The sequence below is a fragment of the Cucurbita pepo genome, chromosome LG02, assembly GCF_002806865.2.
Source record: "Cucurbita pepo subsp. pepo cultivar mu-cu-16 chromosome LG02, ASM280686v2, whole genome shotgun sequence".
Taxonomy (NCBI): domain Eukaryota; kingdom Viridiplantae; phylum Streptophyta; class Magnoliopsida; order Cucurbitales; family Cucurbitaceae; genus Cucurbita; species Cucurbita pepo.
The window spans coordinates 11,864,168-11,889,932 of NC_036639.1; the positions used below are offsets into that span (position 1 = coordinate 11,864,168).

Below are 25,765 nucleotides of genomic sequence, written 5' to 3' on the forward strand. Positions count from 1 at the left end.
AACCCTTAGATTTTCGGGGCATTGGATTCTCATCATATATATATATATAAATTTTGTAAACTGAATTTGAATATATATTAGTGGTAAAAAAACCAAAACCAAAACCAAAGGAAGTGTGAAATTTGTTTTTACAGCAAAAATAGAATAAAATAAAATAAATTAAAACGAAGAAGTTGGAAGAAACTCGCACCTCAAAACCCTACAACGAGATCGCTTGTGCTAACCCTCACTGGTCTGAACCCTTCCCGCCGTTTCACCTCGAATCTCTGCAATCTCTCAGACTCTCAGCCGTCAAGCCGCCCTGATTTCTCCCATCCATTTCTCTCATCCATTGATCTCCTGCAGCAGATTCATCAACGTCACGCCTCGGAATCGCTCATCTTTCTCACTGGATCGTCCCTCGCCTGCTATCGCTTTCAAGGTTTGTTGGCTGTCTCTCTCTCTCACTCACGGTTCGGTAATGTCGCTTGAATCTCTGATTTACTCCTGAAAACGGAACCCCTTTTCTATTTTGTACTTTGGTTCCGCCTCATTTCATGTTTTAACCCAGTGGACCTTCGCTGTTTGAGTGTTCTCTCGTATCCCCGTTTCTTTGTGGAACACATCAAGCATTTACTTTTCATTTTCAGTGCATTGCGCAGTTGAGAACTCTTTATTCTTCGTGAAGTCTTTTATACTCTCTCTCAGACGTTTCATGGTTTTAGTTTTCGAGCTCGCTTAGCTCTATTTGTTTTACTTTGCTCTGTCTCTGTAAATATATATTTTTTTTTTTGCATATTGGGTGTTTACAAATCTATTGAAAGATTTCGGTTGTGTTCAGATCCATCAATATTCTCCTGAAATAAGATTTAGAGTAGAGGGTTGCTTGTTTAGTTCTTTTCCTTCTATTTTTTTTTTTTTTTTTTGAAAGTGAATTGGAAATATTTTATTACTCTTCGTTGTCTCAATGTTAATGATTCTCTATTTGTTGAATGCTGTTTTGATTTATTTGATATATATGGAAGTAGTGGGTTCATGTTCATCAATGATTGCTGAATGCCACCTTCTTATGCCCTTAGAAAATACAACGCCATTAGAAAATACGAATATGATGGCTAACGCTGAAAATACAATGTTCTACTAGTCCATGTTAATAATTTCTAAAGCGGTTAGATCTACGTGTTCATCATGAATGTTATGGAGCATTCTTAAACTTCTCTACGTTTTTTGAATCATAAGAAGCGTTGATAGCATTTTTTCCAATCTTTTTTTCTTAATAGACTCTAGTGTTATCGAGCGTTTACTTCATTTCAACCTTAAGAGGACTCTAAAAGATGGCAATTGCTTCACAAACCCTTGATATATTGGGCGAGAGACAATCTGGTCAGGATGTTCGCACCCAAAATGGTAAATCTTGCAACTTTTCACCTCCATTTCTCTTATTGTCATGTTTTTTTAGCAAGATAGATCCTTCTTTTTTATAACATTTGTGGGTTCTTTTATTTATATTTTAAACGAGTGAGAGACAACGTGAATTACTCATTTGAGTTGTTTGGTGGGTTCAGTTGTAGCATGTCAAGCAGTTGCCAACATTGTGAAATCCTCGCTTGGACCTGTTGGCCTCGATAAGGTATTGCCTCACTTTCCAATTTCTTATACTATTTTGATATAGGTTCTCCTGATGACACTACTTTTGTTGAAGCACTTTTGAGTCAAAATGCAACGAGTTTGTGTTTTGTATTCATTCTTCTAAGTCTTGATGAATTTTTATTGTACAGCGTATGTATTGTACTCTTAGCATAGAGAAGGAATGTAAAATTTCTAATTGTCTGCAAGTTTAGGAGCTTCCAACGTAGAGAAGGAATGTAAAATTTCAAGTTAATGATGATTATGTTTTGTGTAAATAAAGAGACTGAAACTGTGGTTTTTGCTGGCTATCTTAGCATAGCTCGATTGTTTAAGACATGAGATTGAAACTATTATCTCGACTGGTTAATGCATATACCCTTGACCAAGAGGTCAAAAATTCAAAACCCTCACCCCACATGTTGTTGAATTAAAAAAAGAAAAATAATTTCTAATGTTCTCTTTTCTCGTTTGGAAACCTCCTTGTTGTGTCTAATTATGGGCTTGGAGGATTTAATTTACACTATTTATTTATAATTAAAAATATGTACCAGATGCTTGTGGATGACATTGGTGATGTTACAATCACTAATGATGGTGCAACTATTCTCAAGATGTTAGAAGTAGAGCATCCTGCTGCGAAGGTAGGCATATAGCCTTGTTGTTTTCATACATATGTTTAATGTCTTACAATTCTTATTTCTGTCTCTTTTGTGGCAAATTTTTATTTTATGCATTTTAGGTGCTAGTGGAGTTGGCTGAACTTCAAGATCGAGAAGTTGGTGATGGCACAACTTCAGTGGTCATAGTAGCAGCTGAGTTGCTCAAGGTAAGAGTGCTTAATGTACTCAAAATTAAGAAATTATCATTTATTATCATGGACACCTAGAACTTCATTTTCCCCTTGTATCTTTTCAGAGAGCTAATGATTTGGTGAGAAACAAAATTCATCCAACTTCTATAATTAGTGGGTACAGAGTAAGCAACTCTTCTTTCTATTATTCCATTATAGTGAAGTTTTGTTCTGTTTTTCTTTTGCTTAAGATGTCTGTACCACTCCTTTTCTATTGTTTTTTTGTTGTTCTTTTTTGAAGTTTTGATTTTAATATTATGCTTCAATATTTTTTGATGTTGGTAGCTTGCCATGAGGGAAGCATGCAAGTATGTCGAGGAAAAGTTGGCTGTAAAGGTGAGGCATTTCTCGTAAACTAGCTTTGCATAGTTGTTGAAGATATTATATTTATAAATAGATTATGTAAAACCATATGCATTCCGTTTCTGATATGGAAGGACTTGGGTGCAGTGTTTTCCAATAGCCTTTTTCCTAGTGGGACACAATCCCAATTTAAATACAAAAACTCCACCAATCAAAGAATGCGTAATCAAGCACTTTTACCACCAAAAAAGTTATGTTTAACTTCGTGTTATTTTTTTTTTTTGATGAATAGGCTTTATAAGGTCCTTAATGTCGTCATTAATAATTGGAATAACTTTTTTATTTTTTGTTTTCAATTTTTCAGAAGTCTAGTGTTTTTTTTTCTCCTAAAAGTAATTGGGCTGAGTTGGTGAGCTACTTTGTTTAGTTCAATTTCTGTATTCTCCTGCCTTTTATTTTAATGATTCCTCCCCTTCCAATTTACATCAATTTGATCAAGTAATTTTTAAAGCTCCCTTGGTTGTGGAGTGGGCTTGAAGCCTTTTTGTATATCATTCTTCCGTATTTTATACTAACAGAGGTTAGTGAAAAGTTTGGTTTCTTATCCAAACAAAGACAGTTTCTGACATCTATTAATGTGGATGTTCAGGTTGAAAAGTTGGGAAAAGACTCACTTATAAACTGTGCTAAAACAAGCATGTCTTCCAAGTTGATTACGGGTGATAGTGATTTCTTTGCAAACATGGTAAGTTATTGGCTCCTGTATGTTACTAAGTTTGAGGACTTTATTTGAAGGTTTAGTATCATGTTTTTGAATTTATGTGTTTATCTTGAAATCTTTTATGTAAAATAATGTTGCCTGTGGTTGCCTTACCAACTTTCATATAAAGTTTCTTTACCAAGTGTTCTTTATTTGGTTGCTTAAGTCTTGCATGTATCTGTGTCTCTAGGTTGTAGATGCTGTGCAAGCAGTCAAGATGACCAACGCAAGGGGAGAAGTTAAATACCCCATTAAGGTTTGTGACTTTTTGGTTTAGTTTCCCAATCAGGGTTTTGGATGAAATATTGTTCTTTTCCTTTTAAAATTGTTTTTTAGTTTAAGTTAGATAACGAAGATTTAGAATCGATGGTATGTGCTACAGTCAGATGTTTATTAATTACGTCTTTACCTACTTTTGGCTACTTTAGAGGAAGACCATTTAAACTTGGATTTATTCTAGTTTTTTTGCTATCCTTTGAAAAATTTCTTGCGAGAAAAATTTGTTTTTTTTTTTTTTTTTTAACTTNTTTTTTTTTTTTGAACTTTAGGAAAGAGCACAATGAATTTTGGGATTTAGTTTATTTCAAGGTTTTTTGGGTTCCACGTCTTCCTTGTCTATTACTTTGTGCTGGAAACTATTGGGGCTTTTTGTCCCTTTGATTTCCTTATGGTCTTTAGAGCTCAAGAAAATATGCTTTTGTGGTTTTGTGTTCAAGAAGGGCAATTCTTTGATTCTTTTCTGTTGCTTGTTATTGGAGAGAAATCAGAATTGTTTTCTTAGTGAGAGATGACCGTAGTGTTTTTGTCAACAACGAAAAAAAAAGAATTTTCTTCCACATAGTTTTAATGCTCTCTCCCCTGTTGCAACTAGGCTCACATGGTGCCATCTTTCTCAACCCCTTTCCTAACATTCACGGCTTCTCCACTATCACAGAAGCTATATGGAGCTGTGAAAAGAGATCATTAGCTATTGATTGAAAAATCATCTAAATTAAGTGCATGCTATCATGGTGTAAAGCTAGATTCTTGATAAGTGTGCAAGTTAAGATAAGTATTTGTTGAACTAGAATTTAGTATTTTTTGTTTTCTAATTTGTGTTTCAGGGAATCAACATTTTGAAAGCTCATGGAAAGAGTGCAAAAGATAGCTACCTGTTGAATGGTTATGCTCTAAATAGTGGTCGAGCAGCTCAAGGAATGCCAATTAGAGTTGCACCTGCAAGGATTGCTTGCCTTGACTTCAATCTCCAAAAGACAAAAATGCAGCTTGGCGTACAAGTTCTTGTCTCAGACCCTAGGGAACTTGAGAAAATTCGTCAGAGGTATTTGATAGCACTCAAGTTGCTTTTAAGCATGATGCACCCAGAAGTTCTATTGAGTCGAATTATGGTTTTTTTGTTCCTAAAGATCTCTTCACTGCCATTTCTATTTGGAATTTTCACACGCTACAGTATATGCCTATCTTTTCGAAATCTTCTAAGTAGCCTTTTTTATTAATCAAAATCTACAATTCTTGTACTGTTTTAACCTTTTTGTTTGGCAATTATGGCGCATCTTGTTCACAGGGAGTCTGATATGATGAAAGAACGCATTGAAAAGCTTCTGAAAGCTGGGGCAAATGTTATTCTCACCACGAAAGGGATTGATGACATGGCACTGAAGGCAAGCTTCTTTAGTTTTTGTTGTCATTTATGATATGACTGCTTTCAGCTGTACCCTACTAATTAGTGTCTACTATTTGTCTGGGATTATTTTCTGATGTCTATTATGTTAGCTGGTTTGTGTTTAAATGTTGTGCACTCATTCAAGATAATAGTAATGCATTCCTGGATATCTAATGTAGAACTTTTTCCTATTGTGTCTGTTTATGTGGGCCTGAGTGGATATGATTCTCTTGTTTGTACTTGTGTTGATTCTAATTGATTCTTGGAGAACATTAAACAATGTTAGAAAAACATTTTGGATAATTTTTTGAAAATAAGTTAGTACCCCATTTAAACATTATGTTTTTGAATTCTTCTGTCATTACATTATTTGAGTTGGTGAAATGGAATGTTTTCCTGTAAATGGATTTTCTGATTTTATGAGGTTTATGTTGTTCTGTTGTATTTGTATTGCCATTGATGTATAAATTTTTTTAGTAATTTGTTGGTATAATTTTTAACTTTTTTCCAAGTACATTTTTATTTCTATGACAGTATTTTGTGGAGGCGGGTGCTATTGCTGTTAGGCGAGTAAAAAAGGAGGACATGCGCCATGTTGCCAAGGCTACTGGAGCAACCATGGTATGCAAATACCCTTTCTTATGTATCAACTGTCCATTTCATTTAATCTGCCAGTTTGTTTCATTGTAGATGGTCTCAAATATTGGACCGCACGGTTATTATTGCTTGTGCTCATAGCAGATTGCTAAATAGAAGGCTTTGGTTTTTCGTTTTCGTTCCATTATATTATGTATAAAAACTCAAGTATTTTCATAATTCTCTTCGCATGCTTAGAACACTTTTTTTGTGTATTGCACTTTCCTTAGTGTTTCGGGGAAGTTTATATTAAGCTTTTGAACTGTGGGTTCGCTATCTTGGGAGGAGTGGATGGAGAGAAGTAGTAGAAACTTTAGAGGGGTGGAGAGGTCTATTGACCTTCAACAAAGAGGCAAAGTCAAAACCACTCAAGGTTGATAATTTCTGTTGATGAAATTGGTGAGAAGAAAATTCGTTGTGGTTTTGTCCACGTGAAGAGGCATACTGATGAACATTATCATCGAGTCTGTAGTTAGTGGCTTGGATTTTGTGAATAAATAATAAGAAGGTAGGATTATGTTTCACATTATTTTAGATAACGAGTTTGCTGTTGCTGGCTGCTACACTTTACTTTTTTCATTTAAACAAAATGATATATTATATAATAAATAAGTATATAATTTTTTTTTTAAACTAATGCTACAATGTACACATAACTGAAAATAATGTACTTGATGAATTTTGTTCAATTTGGTTCAACATCTGTTATGTTGAATTGCTAACTGAATCAATATAGTTAACCAGATGGAATCTACTTGTTTTGGTTTAGCTTTTTACACTCCTAGGACCTATGGTTGTCTCGTTTAGCAGAGGGTAGTGTTAGGGAGAGGAGGGCATTCAATTATTTGTGTGGTGCCTATGTGAGCTTTTTTCAGTGAAATAAAGCTTTCGATCCTCTTTTTATCTAAGCTACCGATCATGTTTAGGACTTTCTACGCCACTTTGTTATACAATGTCTAATACTTATGCCAATAGCTTTTACTGAGCCAGAAATCAATTATTGTTAGTATTTGTTATTAATTGCTATCCTTCCTGTTCATGGGTCTGTAGGTTTCAACATTTGCTGACATGGAGGGTGAGGAAACGTTTGAGCCATCACTTCTTGGATATGCTGATGAGGTCGTAGAGGAAAGAATTTCTGATGATGATGTCGTTTTAATAAAGGGTGCTAAAACTACTAGTGCGGTAAGTGACTTTGTCCAAGCTCAAGCTGTTTGGAAGCTACTTGTCAAACCTAATCTTATCAAATTACTAATTCTTTAAGTAATGGTGTTAGACTGTTTGGTTGGATTTCTAACCAAGATACATTGTTCAAATTATTACCTGCGGTTAATAATTTACTTGAAAATGGGTTTGAAAATAGATAAGATTTTGTGTGATTGCTGAACAATGGGAAGTAATTTAATTATTATTTACATTGTGCATTATTTTTCTCTTTTTCTGAGAAATAATATGATTTTAAAAAAATATTATTCTTTAGGTCTCCTTGATCCTTAGAGGCGCGAATGACTATATGCTCGACGAGATGGAGAGAGCTTTGCATGATGCATTATCTATTGTCAAAAGGACCCTTGAGTCCAATACGGTAATGCTTGATTTCTTTTGAGTTCAGTAGCCTGTGTAATCTTATTCTCTCAATTGACGGCATGGTGGATGTTCATTAACTGCTTATATTCGATTAATGGAACAAAAAATAATTAAAGAACCTCAAAAGCCAATGGAGATCAAAGAACTTTCCAATGGAACGTCAACTGAGGAGAACGAGTAAAAGAAAGCCCTATATAACGTACTCCTAAGAGAAAAAACAAATAATATCCCTACTTTCCCTCTCCCTAAAGCTTCTCCGAAGTTAAATTTCCAAACGGGACCTTAATCACCTTAGTTCAAAATACCTCTCTTTTATGCTGTTTTTGGTTCAATTACTACCAACCAATTCCTTGTTTTTGACTGTTTTAAATTAAACAGATAATTGGATGATATAGATTTGCTGAAAGAATTAGAAACTTATATTTGTTCATTATTCAGCTGCCCAATTACCTAGTTATGTCGTTGATTGTGTTGATCATACAGGTGGTAGCAGGTGGTGGTGCAGTTGAATCTGCATTGTCTGTGTATTTGGAATATCTTGCAACAACTCTAGGCTCCCGCGAGCAGTTGGCAATTGCTGAGTTTGCAGAATCTTTATTAATTATCCCGAAGGTATGTGATAATGAAGCAAATTTCGGAAATGTTTTTGTGTCATGATTGTCACTTGCATGTTCGTTTTGTAGGTACTTGCTGTCAATGCTGCTAAGGACGCTACTGAGTTAGTTGCCAAACTACGGGCTTATCACCACACAGCACAAACCAAGGCAGATAAGAAGCATCTATCTAGGTATTTTAATTATGGCAGTAATATGCTCATCTGTCCTGCTAAGTTTTCTTCTTCGGGAGGAAGCATTTTTTTTTATCTTACACCACGAATTTGCATCGTACTTTTTTTCATTATTGAAAAAAGCCTAAGAAGCGCGGATATTAACGAGATATAACAGTATTGTGACACCAATTTTTTAAAAACGTAGTCCATAGGGTTCAGCATAATAGTTAAAATATGCGGTCTCTTAATGGTTTCTTTTTCCTTTTTCTTTACCATTTTATTTTTCATTTCAAGGGGTTTTCTTTGAGAGGAGCGATTTAGAAGAAAGTAGAGGGGGTTTCATTTAGTTAATTGGAATGCTTTGTCGAAACTCTAAAACGTTGGTTTGGAGATACAATAATTTTGAAAGCAACAATATAGCCCTCCTCTTGAGGTGGCTGGGATTCTACTGAGATGAGGCATAGAGAGGGATTAGAGAGACTGGGGGTGCGGGGCTTTTATTGTTTTTTTAACATATGATTTTTGTCTGTTGGTTGGTGAAGGCTTTAGTAAAATAGTTGACAAGAACCGTAGATATTTTGTCTTGATTTATAGTGCGGTGTCACTCACTAAATGAGTGTGAATGGGACATTGCGGTCTTGTTTTATTCTTTAACTAAAATAGATTGGTCATCAAAATATGTGGTGGTGACAACTATAACTCATCTCTTTTCTTTTTCTTTTTGGTTTCTGTTTGAGTTGGGATTACACTGGTTTGTTTTAGCTTCAACCTGTTTTTATTAGTATGTTTATTGCTTTTGCTTCCATTCTTCGAGCAGCATGGGACTAGATCTATCCAATGGAACCATACGAAATAACTTGGAAGCTGGTGTCATTGAACCAGCCATGAGCAAAGTCAAGATAATTCAGGTAAATGGCTTTTAAATTTGCCTATATATTTATTCTTTAGCAACCTTCTTCATACTCATTTTCCTCCCAAAATCTTCCAGTTTGCAACTGAAGCAGCGATTACTATTCTTCGTATTGACGACATGATCAAGCTTTACAAGGATGAAACTCAAAATGAGGAGTAATAGGGTGTTTTGTCATGATTCTGGATGGAAGATTACTGGCATTGATATTTTGAATAGGTAGCCATCCTGCTTAGACTTGAGTTTATTATTATAAAGTAGATTTGTATTCAGGGCATTTCTATCAACTGTGTTCTTTATATCGACAATTCTTAGAGCTACTGATCCTCGGCACCTTTTGTTGCCAGTGGGTCATTTTGGAGAAATTTTGGTCACCCTATTTAGAAATGTGCTTTCCTGTAATTTTTAACACTGATTTTGGATTTAGTGGTGTGTTAATATGTTTTGAGTGGTCTGTTATGGAAATCCTTTAGAATAGGGCCTTTGATTCAGTGTCGTTTTAGTAATTAAATCGTTCGATTGATGTTCGTTCCCCATACGTATCGTTGCATTCAAAACCTATGCTCAAAGTGTTTTAGCAATGCATCACACCTGCATTTTGGCTTCAGCTGTTTGGTCCTTACTTTCTACACAGTAGTTGTCTAGTTTACCTAAACATGTATTATGTGAGTTGTTCCTTTATTTAGTATTTTTAAAACGTTTTTACCTTCATTAAAATATTTTTGTTCAGGTACATTTAGAAAGAAGAGTGAAGAGCATGAGTTCTCAAAGAAGTAATTTACAAATCTCTCTACCCTTTCTTTTCATTACGCTCTTACTTGGTTTGTTCGAGTCGAATTTATCACCTCGCCCTTTTAGTTTATACGTTAAATTACATATTTAGTCTCCGAACATTTAAGTTTGTGCCTATTTTATCCTTGAATTTTTATGGATTCTTAAATGTTGAGAAGTGTTCAATAGTATTTGACTTCCAACCTCGTATCTTGGACTTATTTGACTTTTTGTAAAAATTCACGCATCTACTAGATACAAAATTAGGGAAATAAGGTTCCGTTGAGACCTCTACCTATTTAATTAATTACAAATTTTATAACTTTGTTGAGAACTTGTAATTGAAGTCTTGAGGAATATAATTATGATAAAAGCCCTTGTTGTATAAATTGAACGTGTAAAATCATTTCCAAATATGCCGAATTTCATGTCCTAAATTACATACATAGATTAAAATAAATTGTTTTCATTCGAAAAGTAAAGTTACTTTCAGATTTGTGTTTATTTAGTTTATAAACTTTTAATAATATCAAGCAAATCAATAAACCTTAATTTTGTTTTAGATCCACTTTCAATTTTATAAAATTTAATTTTACTTTCGAAATCTATAAAATTTTAATTTTTTGTGTTAGGAACAAGTTCGTGAATTTAAAATATATCAAAATTAAAAATGAATTAGAAATTAAATTGTAAACTCTATAGTCCAAAATTGCAATACAAAGTTAAAGTTCAAAAGAAAAATGTGTAATTTTTAAACTTGAAATTGTAATTTTTTTGAATTACCAAAGTACCCCGGGCAGGACTCAAAAGTCGGGTTTAGATCGACCCGACATTCTGGCGGGCCTTCTGATGCTTCAGGCTTCGGGCAGCAAAAAGAATGTGGAAATCCACCCTTACACCCGGAAAAGATTTGACCCGAAAACTCTAAATCAAATCAAACCCTAATTCTGTATTTGCTTCCGATAGCCTCGCTCCTTGAGCAGAGACACCCTTTGGGGAGAAGGTTTTCCTAGAGAGAGCTACGCAGAGACAGCCATGGATGCTTTTAGAAGGCAACTCGACCAGCTAATGGGCGCCAATCGAAATGGCGATGTGCAGGAAGTTAGCCGCAAGTACTACGACCGCGATGTGTGCCGCATGTTCTTAGTTGGGCTTTGTCCTCATGAACTCTTCCAACTCACGGTTAGATCAATTCATGTTTTCATCTATTTCCTACTGAGTTTTTGTTTCTTGGTTCTTCGATTTCTTTTGTTAGTCAGAATACTGGCGACTCGTATTTTTTATGCTGTTATTGGTTGGTTCTCGGGTTTTTGTTGGTTTAGTTGTTAGGAAAAATCAGGGTGATCAGCCGTCTTGAAATGGAAAAGTGGAGAGGAAAAATGCCGAGGATAATTTGTTTTGTTGCAGTGGGAAATTGATTTTTGCTACGATGATTTGTGTTTTTTTGCTGTTGTTAAAATATTAACTTATTTGTATAATATTTTAATTGAAATTCATTTTCTGTTTCAGAAAATGGATATGGGTCCATGCCCGAAGATCCACTCCTTGCAACTTAGGAAAGAGTATCCTTGATTAAGTTACAGGGTGTTTGTTTTTTATAGCATTGCTGGAAGTACTTCGACGTATTTCTTTTCTTGTACCTTACTATCGTGCTAGAGCCTTGGAGTTGGTTAATTTTCTATGATAATTTGGCTTGAAAATGGAAGTTTTATTATGCGGTAGTCGATTTTTAGGAGTTTCTGGAAGGGCACTCATACCGTTCAGTCAACTCTATACTGTATTTTTTGTGAAGATTTATAATTTTCGTGAACAATAAAGGGGACTCGTACCATTCCGTCTACTCTAGTTCCCAATTTGTCTACATTCAGCCCAATAAAAAAATTCGTTGAGCCATGTATTGCCTGCAGCATATAGATGTTACTTCATAAAAAACCCGTGCTCAAGTTGTATAAATTTCTACCTATCTAAGTCTAAATCAGTTTAAGGGATTCCTAATTACATAAAGGCAATTAGGTGGAATTGGAAGATTTCAAATGTGGTTCGTTTGTTTCCCAGAGGTTCTTTAACTCTTTCTAGATATGAAGAAGCAAAGACTAAAGGGGTTCATAACTACGACAGAGACTTGGAGGATGTTATAGATCGTCTCATTATTGAGTGTGATAGAAAAATTGCTAGAGCCTTGAAGCGACTTGAGGAGGAAGATGCAAAAGCAGCTATTGCAATTTCTGTCTCTGAAGTCACCCAGGTACTTGTCCTTGGTGATCTAATTTTTTTTAATAAATAAGAAACTTGAGTAACATGAGGTGATGCATATATAATTCTATTTATCTATTTAATTGATTGTTATTACAGATACCTGAGGTTCTTGAGTTATCAAAGCAAATTAAAGAGAAGTTGAAAGAAGCCGACCAATATGGTATTTTTATTTCAATTGGTGGAAGAATTATGTAGTTTCTTTATTGAATCAAATTTTCAAGATATATCTTTCCATATAATTGATTGCTTATCTTTTTATATTGGAATAATCAGAATTGTGTCAAAATGTTAACGATCCCCAATCATTCACAATTCTGTCTCCCTATTACGAGTGGTGGATAATGTTTTATTTTTCAATTGGAAGTGCATGTACGAAACCTTGAGTGGTGGGGTGCATGTGTTTGAGTTTTGGGTTCGTATTTATTTGTATCTCTTCTGGAAGCAATGAATCCTATCTTTTCTGATGTAATTTTTTTATAAAAAATTTGACCAATTGATTTTTTTGATAATCTAAAAAGTGGGTCAATGCTGTTTTGATTGCTTTGTTACCTTACATCTAGAGGTTATAGATCTAGTAGGTAATGCTTATAAACACAAACATTTTGTTTGTAGCAAACTGTCCATATTTGACATGTCCACAGCATGGACATGCTGGAACTTGAGCATGTGAAAAACATCCTAAAAACTGATTGTCTATTACTTTTTAATTTTGTTGGCACAATAAGACACTACTTTAGCACGTTAGGATTTGTTTTTTCTTTTTTTTTTTTTATAATTTAATTTAATTTTTTTATGGAATTATACTAGTCAGCCACTTTTTATTGAGTATATGAGGCTGTTTTAGCCATAGCCGGAAACCTTGTTAAACAGATACATAGAGTGAACTGATGGATGAGAAAATTGGATCCAATCTCTAGTAAATGAGGGTTTAAGATCCATTGCAATCCGAGATTTAGTTTACCTTTTTCTAGTCTAGTAGTACCTAGGAGTAGGAAGATAGCTAGGGATCATCAAGGTTTGAGGACTACCTTGTGCTTCCTAAGGAAGTGATGTTGAAGTGGAAGCTATCAACAATGAATTTTGACCAATTTTTTTGTTCCATTGAACAATTATCCAGTCCCCACTATGGGACGTTGACCACCACCACAAATAAGTCTCACTCAGCCATCAGTGCTCATTTGGAACATCTATGCATAAAAAAGCAACTAAAAGAAGACCAGGTTTCCTTTGGCCTTGGTGGTAATGTCAGGCCTCCTGTTTTAAACTCCTGTTAATTGGGAAATAGAGTGTCTGTGTGTTAGTAGTATATGTTCCTTATAACTTGAGGAAATGGCGGGGTGGAAAGGACTACTGTTTCAGGAAGTGCCCACTTCCAAATTGGTGATAGAATGTCTGTGCTGATCTTCACTCCTTTTTGCTCAATATACATAACACTCCAATGCCAAACAATATATATTGAGCTTGAGGATGTTGTCTGTTTATGTTACTTCAGTTCAAAAAATTGTGCTGTTTTTCTCCTTTCCTTTCTATTTGTTGGCTTTGTTAGGTATTAGAGATTCTATACTTGTTTTTAATTTGATTGATCGCTTCTAGTATTTTTATTGAGAAGTTGAAGCTAAGGAAGTCTTTCTTTATATGACTTGAAACTTTCTATCAAATATTGCAGATCTTGAGGGCAAGACAGATCTTAAAATTCGAGTTTTGGAGGTTGTAGAAGAGTTGAGGACATTACGAGCTGACAAACAGGTACATATAATATTTTTGGATGTAAAATAGTTGAACCTTCTATCTCTATGCTTATAATTTTAACCACAATAGATGTCATAATTGTTTTTTTTTTTTTTTTTTTTTTTTTTTNTTTTCAACAGTCGATGCTTCTTTTAGACGCTTTTAACAAAGATAGGGCATCTTTACCTCAACCAATGCCAAACCCACCGCCTCTGGCTCCTTTGCCTGTTGTAGCTCCTGATCCTCGTACACAGGAGATGATAAATGAGAAGTTGAAGAAGGCTGAGGAACTGGGTAAGTTTTATTCAACATAACACTAGGCTACATTGTGAATTTCTGAGTGAAGTATGTCAGAATAATGTTTTGTTCATCGTATCATTTATTTTTTGATGAAATGATTGATAATAATTGAAATGTAATTGTGTGTAGAACTAATAGTTGTCAGTTGCATGAGGATTGGACGTTTACTTTTTGCACTTCTGCTAATTAGTGGTGTTAATTTCTACAGGTGAGCAAGGAATGATTGACGAGGCTCAAAAAGCATTGGAGGAAGCTGAAGCACTCAAGAAGGTTTGTCTCTCATTCTTTAGCAGAGACTATGTACATCGATGTTTTCTACTTTTCGTAAGCACTTTTCATTTTTGTTCAGCTACCAGCTAGGCAGGAGCCAGTGATGGATTCTTCCAAATATACTGCTGCTGATGTGCGAATTGTGAGTCTTCTTTTTCTCGTGAAACCTACTCATCTCTTTGGCAAAACATGATGCATTTCCTTTCCATTTGAAAGCTACTTCAGTATTAGAATATCCACATAAAAAAGCTATTTATGCCATGGGTAACGATCAATGTTTTTCATCTTGGGTCTGTTCCATCTCAATATGTGGATGTAGATATGGCTTTTCATATCACCAAGGAAAAATTTTCTTCCAAATATATATTTATTTATTTATGGCTTGTTTGGGACTTATCTTAGTAATTTATTCTTGAGATGCATAAATAGTGCACCTTGGATTAGCAAAAATTATGTTAACATTGACATAATTATGTTAACCTTGGATTAGCTGTGGTGACGGAATTTTGCAATTTAGTTGTCTGAAGATTTCTGCTGTGATGTTTAAGAAATGGTTAAAGACATCAAACAAATGAACTTGGCAATTGTTAAGTGGGTGGCTGCAATAATATGGCTTGAGTTTATTGTAAAGTTCAAAGCTTACAAATTTATTTGTATCTTATATGAATAATCAAGTAATTTCACTTGTTTTGTATTTACCCAGACGGATCAAAAGCTGCGTGTGTGTGACATTTGTGGAGCATTTTTAAGCGTTTATGACAGGTAAAATTTGACTCTACAACTTATACATGTTCTTTTAATGATCTAAGTTTTTTGAGGAAATTGTAAAGTTAGTATTTGGGGTTTCCAAGTGCTCAGTTTTGACCCGACAATTATACCTCCTTTTCCCCAGCAGGCTCTTGGGCCCAGTTTTACGAGGATAACTTTTCCAGCTAAAGACTGTGCGTTATTTCTGTTTATATTTGTGGATCATGCTATTGTTGCTTAGAATGTTTTGGGGAACCATGCTTGCATGTTTTTGTAATTTCCAGAATGAATGTAAATTCATGAGGTTTTGTTTTGGTATTAGACCATTTTAATTTCTTTTTCTTTCAGTGATCGTCGTTTGGCAGATCATTTTGGAGGAAAGCTTCATCTTGGCTATATGCAAATCCGTGAAAAGCTAGCAGAGCTTCAGGTTAGATAATTTTAATCTTATGCATGTTATCTATTTTTGAAAAGAAAAGGAAAAAAAAAAGTTATAAACTATTAGAAGACGTCTACAATCTCTAAGCATAGTCATAGTCAATACAATCATTTGAGTTTTTCTAATGTTGAAAATGAATCAATGTATACATATGTTTCATTAGAAAATTGAAAAATATAGTCCCCTTAGAAAATGACGTTTTTTTGGGTCTGTGTTATGTCTGTGTCCCGTGTCTCTGTTTATGCTTTTTTGTTGATGACTTCTTGCCTGCCCTCTTTCTCAAGTACTTTGATCAGCTATGTTTAAGAGTGAATAGAGAAATGTTTCGATCTGGTCATTTCGTTTTATCATTCTTTTTCTGGTTGGTGCTAGCATTTGCATCTTCTATTTGAATCTTTTAATTGACAGTTTGTGAGATGTGAAGTTTGGTTCATTATAAAACCTTGTATGAACTGTGAATTAGGTTTTGTTTGTATGCGTAGATCTTGATTACTCTCGGTGGAATTATCTTTTGATATTCAATTGGGAAAATTGCACACATCATCCCTGAAATTGTTGTGACAATTACACCCTTAAAATTTCAATTATTGAATATGAAATAATTTTATAATTTTTAAATGTTCTTGAAATTGAAATTTTTGGAATTAATTGTAACGCACCTCTATGGTTTGATGTCTTAATTAGTTTAGGAGTGGTTTATGCATTTTTCAATTGGCCACTAATGGATTTGTATTGATTATTATTATTATCATTATTTTAAAATTTTAGAAAGAGAAACCAAACTTTCTGTAAGAATAAATGAAAGAATATAAAGGGAATAAAAAAGATCAACCTCCAAAATGTGTATAACAAGAGATTTCAAAGACAAAATGAGACCTCAAAGATATTTACTAAAAGCTTTGCACACACTAATGCTCAATGAGTGGTGTGATACTCAACAAAGGACCACATTTCAATCCAAGGTATCTCGATCTCTAAAAATTTTTGTTCCTTTTCCTCAAAGGGTTCAAGTCATGAAATGTTCTGAGAATGTGATTCTAACAACGTATAGTTCAAGGTTACGTTTTGTTTACATCATGCTTGTGTATGTGAGATGTTGTGTTTATGAACTGAGGTTTACAACTTGAGATTAACAGCGTTCCTTACTTATGATAAGGATCCTTATGCCGCTGACATTATGTGATTTTCCTCCATTGGATTACCATGATGTGTTGTTTCAATTGTATTCTTGTCACTTCTTTGCTAGGAAGAAAGAAACAAAAGCCGCAAGATTGATCGACATGATGATCAACGGTAAATGTTGTTCTTATTCCTAAATTATTATTATTATTTTTTACAGTAATATGTTTTTCAATATCTGAATGCTTTCTTTCAGATCGAAGGAGCGAAGTAGAGAACCTGATAGAGAACCAAGTAGGGATCGTGACCGTGACCGTGACCGTGCTGATAGTCGTGACCGTGGAAGAGATAATGATCGTAGGAGCAGGGATCGTGATAGATATAATGATCGGGATCGTTATGACCGAGACCGCAACAGGGACCCAGATCGCTCTTATGATTCTAGAAGTCGTCGCCATTCACGCTCACGATCAACAGACCGTGAACGTTCAAGGGACTATGATCGTCACAAGTACTGTTAAATTTCAAATACCACGTTTCTTATTAACAAAAAATCAAATACCACATGGATATAATGAGTGATTCTTCTTTTTAGTTATGACCGTTTGTTCTTTTTCACTCTTTGTGCAGGCGACGTGACCGGTACTAGTACTAAACAGATCTTACGAATGGGTCCAATGGAAGTGAAGGTACAGGTTTATGTCCTGTGTTTCTTCCTATATTTTGAGTGCAGTTGGCTGTATCTTCTCTAATGATTTTATAATGACCACCACAAGGTTATGTTGACTGTACTTTTGAGAGGTATGGTTGTACTGATTACTGGAATTTTATATGTAGCTGTTAGTGGAGTAGTTTCCTTGCAATCTTTTTTTGACATATAGACTAAGGTTGTGGGATACATCAATTTTTCATATGATCATTTTGGAGACTTCGTAACAGGATGCAAGAAACTGGTAAGATTTGACATATTATTGTTGACCAACCACCGTTTTATGAATCAAGAACCATAGTTTTTAGGCAGGCCGGATGAACGATCTTTTTCTTTTATGCTCTCCCTTTTCCAATCATGTTTTATCTTCACTATGTAATATTATAATCTTTTTCTCATTTACTTGAAATTTGAAAAGAAAAGAAAAGTAAGACAAAGAATTAAAAACAAATATTGGATAGAAAATGGGTAACTAGACATAAATAAACAAAAAAAATCATTAGCCGGGGCAGTGCAGTTTAAGTTTTAGTTGAAGTGATGTGCAGTATGCATGGAATTGAAAGATACAGATTGAGTTGTTGCTATAAAAGAAACAGGTACTGTCAACATTGGTTGCTGGAAAGTTTAGCCTCTCACATTCTTACTGTAAGTATTCATTTCTAAGTTTTAATTTGAAAAAATAGATGATCAAAAGATCAAATGATCAAATTTAAGCTTGTGCTTCAGTTGAAAACTAGTAGATTGTTGTTGAGAACCACTTGTGTGGAGTTGTTGAATATTATGTGTTGTATGAAGAATGAATTCTATTTTTATATGGGATCTAATTGTGCTGGTTTGTGCTTGTGAATAAGAAATGTTATTTGTCGTTTCGAGTTAGCTGTTCGAATCAAATGGAGCAAAATGGTCATTTTGTGTGATTCTATATATATATATAGGTAAAAGAAGATGGCATTTGGTGCTATTTTTCAAGAATCAAATTCGTATGAGTTGTAAATATTTTGTTCCATAGCATAAGTTTCTCCCTCTTGTTTTCAAGAATCTCAATGGTCTCATTGTTAAGGGATGAAACGAGAAAAAGTGGGGAAAAAAGTCTGGAATCTTGTTTCAAAAAGGACGAGGAAGAACAAACCAGAGAGCCTAATACGGTATGCTCTTTCTATCCCATTTACTTGATGAGTATGAGGATAAGCGTCGTATGTTGTAGGATAGATATTGAGTTTTAAAATGATATCCAAAGAATCAATGCTGTAGATGACATATCTTAGGTTATCCATCATTACCATTCTTCAATATTGCTTGCATTTGAGATTCTTTCTTGAATCTTCTGGTGGTTCTTACATTCTTGGAGTTTGAAAGCGCATAGAATTAAACGCTATCAAATTCAAACTTCAAAGATTTTACGATCTCTGTGTTTGAAAGTGCATAGATTTAAACGCTATCAAATTCAAACTTTATTTTTTATTTCAATTCTTCGGCTAATCCTTAATTTGTCCTTCTAACATACACTTCATCAATCACATTAGACTGTCACTATTCCACTTTAAATGCATTTGGATGTTATCCCAACTACCAACTTTGTGTTCATACTTGAATCCAACACAATGTCCATGTTGTCCTTGCTGCCTTCTTTCCTGTCACCTGCAAATTGCCATGCTTTGCTCTCTTTCTCTCTTTCTTTCGTTTTGGTCGGTTGCTTCTCTCTCCTCCATTATTTTTTCTGCCTCTTAGAATCTCCCATATAAAACAAAACCAACAAGGAATATAAAGAGGTGTCAAAGAAAAGTTACTCGAGAGATTGTAATAGTTATTATTGAATGTGAGAGTTTCAAAACAGAGTCATAAATCGAATCATCGACCTTCGAAGATACTTTAGTAGACTTTGAATATTATATGTTTTTCTCGTGTGAGTACTTTAAATTTGAGATTAACTTCGTTTGTTTGTTTTTTTTTTCCTTGAGGTTCTCTGGTTTTCATTAATGCTTTTACCTTTTAATTTCATGTTTAAGATTTCTTAACTTTCATCGACTTATAAAACAGATTTGTGGAAATTAAATGTTGAATAATTTGGCGACATGATTGACATGAAATTGAAAGGTTTTTGACGTGTTCGAAACTTGTAAACTTAAAAGTACTACGAAATAATTTTGCCCCTATTATATTAAAAATTCTTGATTAGATCTCTACATCATAAAATTATTGTTTATAAACGATGTATAGAGTTGCAGCTGAAGATAAAGTCGAGTTTCGTGTTTCATGTTTCATACCTTTAGTAGCATCGTGACATGTTTATATTTATTTTTTAGGGAGGTCCTAATTTAAATTGAGAATTATTAAACAATTCTTTAAAGTACCAAAATAGTTAGGGGTCAAAAGTTAAATGATTCAAAGTGTAGTCCCAAGTTTCAATGACTGGAAATTGGTCTATGAATAACGTAACAATGTAGCCATGGATGATAAGGACCGATCTGCAAAAAGATATGTTAGTAGTTCTTCACGTGTTAGGTGCACATGTTTTATACTATACTTTTTACATTATTATTTCTAATATATAATATATTAAAATTGATCCTCTTGCACGATTAACTAATTAAATTATATTCTAAACCCGTTCATATAAGGCTAATATGAACGGACTTAGAGGTTGAAAATTGTATATCCAAAGTCTGCTTGGCTTAATTTTATACATACAAACAATAGCGGTTGGAGAAGGGAACAAAACATTTCTTATAAGAGTGGATTCCTCTCCAACTATGAGACTAACGACGACACGTATCGGGTCAAAACGAACAATATCTATCGGGTCAAAACGAACAATATCTATCGGGTCAAAACGAACAATATCAGCTAGTGGTAGACTTATAGTGTCAATATCTGATTGACATGTAACTTTGATCAAGAGGTCAGAGGTCATAAACGAGCATATTAGTAGTGGCATGGCCTTGAGAGTCAGATTTGGAAAGCTAGAAAGCTAAGTCCACATATATACCTAAGGGAGCATCCACGGTGGGGTCTTAAGTGTTTTGGGGATATTTTATTTTCATGGTCTTAGACTATCATCATTTTCATCTCTAATAATTTTATTGATATTTATAAATATAAATACAAAACGTTCCTTCCCGTTGTTTGAATTTTTTTCGTTTTTGGAATAAAATCAATTTTTTAATTTAAATAAAAGACTTTTATGTACTATTTTAATTACTTTTTTCTTCCTTAATTAATTAACCGTAACATTTGATTAATTCTTTAATTTCCATATTTATTTTATATTACTCCTTTCTAAATTTGCAAAAACTTTTATTTTTTAACCCTAAATTTATATTTTCATTGAAATTTAAACCCATTTGGAAAATTACTTACAATTTTAGGCATATATCTACCTAAGTATTTACTAATTATACATACACACACATATATATATATATATATATATAAATTTAAAAATCAACCAATAACAATTTTTATTTTTTTTATCTATTTTTTAATTCAACAAAGAGGTCTTAAAAAAAAAAAAAAAAAAAAAAAAAAAAAAAAAAAAAAAAAAAANAAAAAAAAAAAAAAAATATATATATATATATATATATATATATATATATATATGTGAATTTGAGACGTTTATATCAAATTTATATACATGGATGAATTGAGATAATAAGTTAGCTCAGATTTGACCCTAACTCAATTTCAAGCAGAGTTTGACTCTCTTTCCAAAGTTTTTTTTTCATCTTTCTCTCGCGGTACTTGATTGCTATCGGTCTCTTGCCCGTATTTAGTCTTGGATAGAATTTACCATCCGATTGAGGTTGGATTCCCAAACAATCCGATTCATTGACAGCGCCTCGTGGTGCAACAGGGTCCAAGCGCAACAGAGCTTTCACCCTCTTTAGCGCCCCCATCTAGGGGACTTGTGCCCGGTCCGTCATTGAAGACGCTTCTCCAGGCTACAATTCGAATGTCGAGGACACCCGATTCTCAAGTTGGGCTTTTCCCAATTTGCTCGCCGTGACTCGTAAAGTCAAATATGGAAATTAAGAAGAAAAAAACCCGACCTTTATAATAAAAAATGGAAGCATGAGAAACGATAATAAAGGTAAGATATTAAAATATAATTAAAAGGAAAAAGTAATGCAAATTTGTGGAGATTTGAGAGAGTGATGGACAAAGTTCTCTATTTTATAGACAAAGTCATCACTTTCTTGGTTCCTATTTTTTCTCTTCGTTCAATCCTTTTTCTTCTCTCTCTCTCCTCTCTGATCTTCCCTTTTCTTATTTACCCACATGTTTCGATTCCCTGTTCTCTAATCCATTCCGATTCCTTATCGTCTCTGTTTTTTCCCCTCCCCACAAAACTCGATTTGATTCCAAAACTCATCTCCTTTTCGATTGATTTCTTCGATTTCGGGGCTCAAATCGCCGGTATCGGAGGCTATCATCATAATCATCGTACCCCATTTGCATGCCAAGGTAGATCTGCACTTTTATCGCTATCTTCTTTTCGATTGTTCTTTTACGATTAAAGCGGAACGAACATAAAAAAGGTGGAGAAGAGATAGATTCTCGTATTTGTTTTTCAATTCAATTCCAAATTCCCAATTCCCAATTCCGTAAAGGTTGATTGAAGGATCTGGTGATGTGGGATTGAAAGGATTTGTGTTGAGACTTGGAGGGAGTGTCCCTTAAGGGGAGGGACGGAAGAGGGTTCCTGACGGATCGGTACGGAGAAAGTGGTGGGGGTCGGGGGTTCGACAGGGCAGGTGGCCTGGAGTGCATTCTAAGCATTGTTAGGGCACTTCGAATGGGGTCCTGCTTGTCTGCGGAAAGCAGGAGCCCCATTCCTGGTTCCCCGACCTCTCCGGCTAAGCACTATCATCGAAGCAGGAGCAAGAGACGAAATGGTTCTCGGAGTTCTTCCTTTGGGGATCTGTCTCTCCATCGGATCCCTGGTAGGGTGTTCGGCAATGGCTTCACTGATTTCGCCTCTTTGTTCACGCAGCAGGGCAAGAAAGGAACCAATCAGGATGCCATGATTGTTTGGGAGGTTTGTTCTCCTTTCAACAAACTATTTTGCTCTTGTTAATACCTTTAATCTTAGATCCAAGCCAAAAGATGTTGGGAAATTAATATATGGCCACGAGTTTGTTCAAGGGTTCATTTAATTTCTTGCTTGCTTTGGTTCCTGTTTTGTTAATTAATTATCTGATCCAACAGAGATTACATCACTTGGGCTGTTGTGTTGCTTCTTCTTTACTTAACTTTTGTTTTACCCTCAATTATGTGGTTGAAGATCACACGTTTAAGTTTTCATCATGAGTTTGAATCTGAGATCTTAAAAGAGTATCTTCAAACATCCCTTGCTCGTTACCACCTGGGCGGTGGGCACCCTTTGGGGTCTGTCTGTTATGCTTTTGTGTGTTCTTCTTTTTGTTCATGGCTTCTTTGAGTGGGGTCAACCACTAGGTTCTTTTTTTCTATTTTTTTCTCCATTTGTGATATAATATTAGAATGTGCATCGGCATCATACCCTTCTTTCTATCTGAAACTCCATATATCACATGTTTGGACTAATTCTGATTTCAACTGCGGTTTCAGAATTTTGGCTCTAGAACTGATACGATCTTCTGTGGGGTTTTTGATGGCCACGGCCCGTACGGTCATATGGTTGCGAAGAAAGTGAGGGATTCTCTTCCTCTGAGGTTAAGTACACATTGGGAGGTCAACTTGACCACAGATGATGTTCTTAGAGAGATAAGCCTCAATACTGGAAGTGTGAACTCAGATGAAGCTACCTCCTTTTTATCTGCTGATGAAGAGTTTAGGGCATCCACTGATGGTGATGGAGCAGAAAAGCAACCTGAAATTTTCCATGCCTTGAAGGAGTCATTTCTTAAGGCTTTTAGGGTTATGGATAGGGAACTCAGAATGCACCAAGGTATAGATAGCTTCTGTAGTGGCACAACGGCAGTGACTATGGTTAAACAGGTGCTGTTTCATGTTAAAAATGAAATGTTTCGGATTTGATTTGAGATAAGATATGTGTGTTCTTTGCTCATAAGTTACCGTTTTTCAGGGTCAGGATCTTGTCATTGGAAACGTTGGGGACTCCCGAGCTGTTCTGGGTACGAGAGATAAAGACGACTCTCTTGTTGCAATTCAATTGACTGTGGATCTGAAGCCAAATCTTCCAGGTTTTTGCCTTTCTGCTGACCTCCCCTCTGTAGAATATCATTTTGTTATAAGAGCAATTCAATTGAAATTTGATGTTTTAAAAAATGTGTTATTTTGGACCATAAGGAAATTTTGTGCAATGAATTATATTTCTTGATCATAAGATTCATAACTAGCTTTCTCGGTAGGAATCATTGAAGTACGGTACTTCGGACTGCGCTCTTATGAGCCAAATGCTTAGTTACTTTGTAATTACTTGACTGTAGTCTGCTCCTCTCTCCCTATACTTCCTTCCCGACTTACTGGTTTACTGAAAGAATTTTTACGATGATTCTTTCCCACTAACAGCTGAAGCAGAGAGAATCCGTAAGTGTAGAGGTCGTGTCTTTGCTCTCCACGACGAACCTGATGTTCCTCGAGTTTGGCTTCCAAACAGCAACTCTCCTGGACTTGCCATGGCACGAGCATTCGGAGATTTCTGCCTCAAAGACTTTGGTCTAATCTCTGTACCTGAAATATCATATCGACGGCTCACTGAAAAAGACGAATTCATTGTTCTGGCTACAGATGGAGTATGAGAGCAATTTATTCTGCAATTTTCTTTTAAAAAGGGATCCTCCTCCTTCTGTTATTCTCAGAGTTTGGTTTGTGTTTCTTTTTGCAGATATGGGATGTGCTATCAAACAAAGAGGTTGTAAATGTCATTGCATCGGCTCCAAAACGCACTACTGCAGCTCGAACTTTAGTTGAGACAGCCGTGAAAGCATGGAAATATAAGTACCCAACTTCCAAGATTGATGACTGTGCGGTCGTTTGCCTTTTTCTTGACTCGAACTCCGGAAATCTATCATCTGCTTCCAATACCAAACCAGAGGTGCAACAAAGTTTAATAGATCACATCAGCAGTGCAGTTGAGAGTGAAGATTTCTCTAGCCCAAATGGTCTGAATCATTCGGGAACCGTCCAAATCTGCAAGGAAACTCCGGAGGATGGAAGCGAAGAAGAAGATGAATCGAAGGAGGAAGAACATTCAGAAATGGGAATAGAATGGTCTGCCCTGGAAGGCGTCTCACGCGTAAATACTCTGGTAAACCTGCCGAGATTCGATCCTGGAAAAGAAGATAAGAAAGGGCGGAAGTAAATGGGGAAGTTCAGAAGATATCCATCAGTGCCTTATTTTGGTAAAGTTTATTATGTTTTACTTTTTGTTGCTTCTGTTATTCTTTCTGTAGGAGAAGAAAAGAAATCACATAAGAATTGAACTCGAGAGAGGTCGGCCCGACCTTATTAGTGCGTCTGGGGAATAGTCGACGACTCTGTCATATCAGTAAAATTCGAGTTTTGTAGGATCAACTTGCCATCCTTTATTGTTCTAATAATTTTTCTTGTACGAATTGTTTGTTATTTGTAATGTTGTTAATAAATTTTGTGATTGTAAAGCCTAAAATTCAACTTGCTTTGCAAATCTTCAATTTGCTTTGATGTGGACTGCCACATTGTTTGAACTTTGTTCCACTTTGTGGTGAAAAGTGCTGATTTTCTTTCAGTTGTTTGCCTTTTTGGACCTAAAAGTAGGGGCTGGACATTCATCCTTCTTCTGTCTGACTTTTTTAGCTCCCTTTTTGGAGCAATCCCCTCACCAACACATTGATTCTTTACTATACAATAGTATTCTTGTGATGGGTTACCTATAGATATATATTGTTTATAATTGAGATTGATGTATAATTATAAGCCTATAAGTATATTCTAATACTCATTCGTATAACACTTCTTTCTTTCTTTTTTCAAGTGATACCTATGCTTGCACGACTAATGACGAGGGCACCTGAGCTTACACGACTAATGATGAGAGCATACGAGAGTCGAGGAGCTAGAAGCTATGAGACTTTAAGATTGTATATTTTAAGTACATGAAAAACCGTAACAACTTTTACGATAAAGTTAAACCTATATTTTGAAGCCACAAACACAAATTTATTAGAATAAATATTTGTGGTCATGAGTTCTCATATGTGCACCTAACTGTGAGAAAGACATGCAATTTGCGACCTTATGTAAATATGTGGCTAAGAAAAGAAATTAGTGAGACTAATTATGAGCTCCACTCACAAGTTACAGAAACAGATAAGGCTTGCAATATTTAGTATGTGAATTAATGGTGTCATTATCCAATTT

The 25,765-nt window shown here is 35.0% G+C and overlaps 3 protein-coding genes across 8 annotated transcripts; all 3 read left to right on the forward strand.

Annotated features, from left to right (window-relative positions):
* Window positions 1–170: 170 nt before the first annotated feature.
* On the forward strand, window positions 171–9,979 carry LOC111788729 (T-complex protein 1 subunit alpha). 2 transcript variants are annotated; one of them, XR_002814206.1, is made up of 19 exons: window positions 171–421; window positions 1,260–1,386; window positions 1,545–1,609; window positions 2,160–2,249; window positions 2,348–2,434; window positions 2,524–2,583; window positions 2,744–2,794; window positions 3,411–3,506; window positions 3,712–3,777; window positions 4,625–4,842; window positions 5,086–5,182; window positions 5,719–5,805; window positions 6,871–7,005; window positions 7,301–7,405; window positions 7,891–8,019; window positions 8,091–8,194; window positions 8,994–9,084; window positions 9,165–9,305; window positions 9,817–9,979. XR_002814206.1 is itself a non-coding variant. In XM_023669191.1 (18 exons), exons 2-18 carry the CDS (start codon window positions 1,314–1,316, stop codon window positions 9,246–9,248), a joined length of 1,638 nt encoding a protein of 545 aa, XP_023524959.1. In that variant the 5' UTR covers window positions 171–421; window positions 1,260–1,313; the 3' UTR covers window positions 9,249–9,620. The 2 variants fall into 2 exon arrangements, 1 of the variants encoding a protein (XP_023524959.1); XM_023669191.1 differs by lacking the exon at window positions 9,817–9,979 and having other exon boundaries at window positions 9,165–9,620.
* Window positions 9,980–10,791: 812 nt separating this feature from the next.
* Window positions 10,792–17,654, forward strand: LOC111788899 (putative RNA-binding protein Luc7-like 2). Of its 4 annotated transcripts, XM_023669468.1 has the most exons (13): window positions 10,795–11,039; window positions 11,367–11,419; window positions 11,934–12,102; window positions 12,210–12,273; window positions 13,780–13,859; window positions 13,982–14,135; window positions 14,350–14,411; window positions 14,491–14,553; window positions 15,115–15,173; window positions 15,507–15,588; window positions 16,844–16,890; window positions 16,973–17,227; window positions 17,347–17,654. In XM_023669468.1, exons 1-13 carry the CDS (start codon window positions 10,893–10,895, stop codon window positions 17,363–17,365), a joined length of 1,254 nt encoding a protein of 417 aa, XP_023525236.1. In that variant the 5' UTR covers window positions 10,795–10,892; the 3' UTR covers window positions 17,366–17,654. The 4 variants fall into 4 exon arrangements, 2 of the variants coding, with proteins under 2 accessions (XP_023525238.1, XP_023525236.1); XR_002814237.1 differs by lacking the exons at window positions 16,973–17,227; window positions 17,347–17,654 and adding an exon at window positions 15,304–15,352 and having other exon boundaries at window positions 10,792–11,039; window positions 16,844–16,859; XR_002814238.1 differs by lacking the exons at window positions 16,973–17,227; window positions 17,347–17,654 and adding an exon at window positions 15,307–15,352 and having other exon boundaries at window positions 10,792–11,039; window positions 16,844–16,859.
* Window positions 17,655–21,604: 3,950 nt separating this feature from the next.
* On the forward strand, window positions 21,605–25,711 carry LOC111788556 (probable protein phosphatase 2C 33). Of its 2 annotated transcripts, XM_023668918.1 has the most exons (6): window positions 21,605–22,460; window positions 23,012–23,401; window positions 23,490–23,607; window positions 23,936–24,159; window positions 24,252–24,768; window positions 25,380–25,711. In XM_023668918.1, exons 1-5 carry the CDS (start codon window positions 22,218–22,220, stop codon window positions 24,726–24,728), a joined length of 1,452 nt encoding a protein of 483 aa, XP_023524686.1. In that variant the 5' UTR covers window positions 21,605–22,217; the 3' UTR covers window positions 24,729–24,768; window positions 25,380–25,711. The 2 variants fall into 2 exon arrangements, with proteins under 2 accessions (XP_023524686.1, XP_023524685.1); XM_023668917.1 differs by lacking the exon at window positions 25,380–25,711 and having other exon boundaries at window positions 24,252–25,092.
* Window positions 25,712–25,765: the final 54 nt, after the last annotated feature.

Bases quoted from the DNA above. Each gene is read 5' to 3' on its own strand.
- LOC111788729 (XM_023669191.1), top strand. From the start codon at position 1,314: ATGGCAATTGCTTCACAAACCCTTGATATATTGGGCGAGAGACAATCT. The intron at 3,778-4,624 runs GTTTGTGACTTT...TTTGTGTTTCAG, and splicing joins AAGTTAAATACCCCATTAAG to GGAATCAACATTTTGAAAGC. The intron at 9,085-9,164 runs GTAAATGGCTTT...AAAATCTTCCAG, and splicing joins GCAAAGTCAAGATAATTCAG to TTTGCAACTGAAGCAGCGAT.
- LOC111788899 (XM_023669468.1), top strand. From the start codon at position 10,893: ATGGATGCTTTTAGAAGGCAACTCGACCAGCTAATGGGCGCCAATCGA. The intron at 12,103-12,209 runs GTACTTGTCCTT...TTGTTATTACAG, and splicing joins CTGTCTCTGAAGTCACCCAG to ATACCTGAGGTTCTTGAGTT. The intron at 14,554-15,114 runs GTGAGTCTTCTT...GTATTTACCCAG, and splicing joins CTGCTGCTGATGTGCGAATT to ACGGATCAAAAGCTGCGTGT.
- LOC111788556 (XM_023668918.1), top strand. From the start codon at position 22,218: ATGGGGTCCTGCTTGTCTGCGGAAAGCAGGAGCCCCATTCCTGGTTCC. The intron at 22,461-23,011 runs GTTTGTTCTCCT...CTGCGGTTTCAG, and splicing joins ATGCCATGATTGTTTGGGAG to AATTTTGGCTCTAGAACTGA. The intron at 23,608-23,935 runs GTTTTTGCCTTT...TCCCACTAACAG, and splicing joins TCTGAAGCCAAATCTTCCAG to CTGAAGCAGAGAGAATCCGT.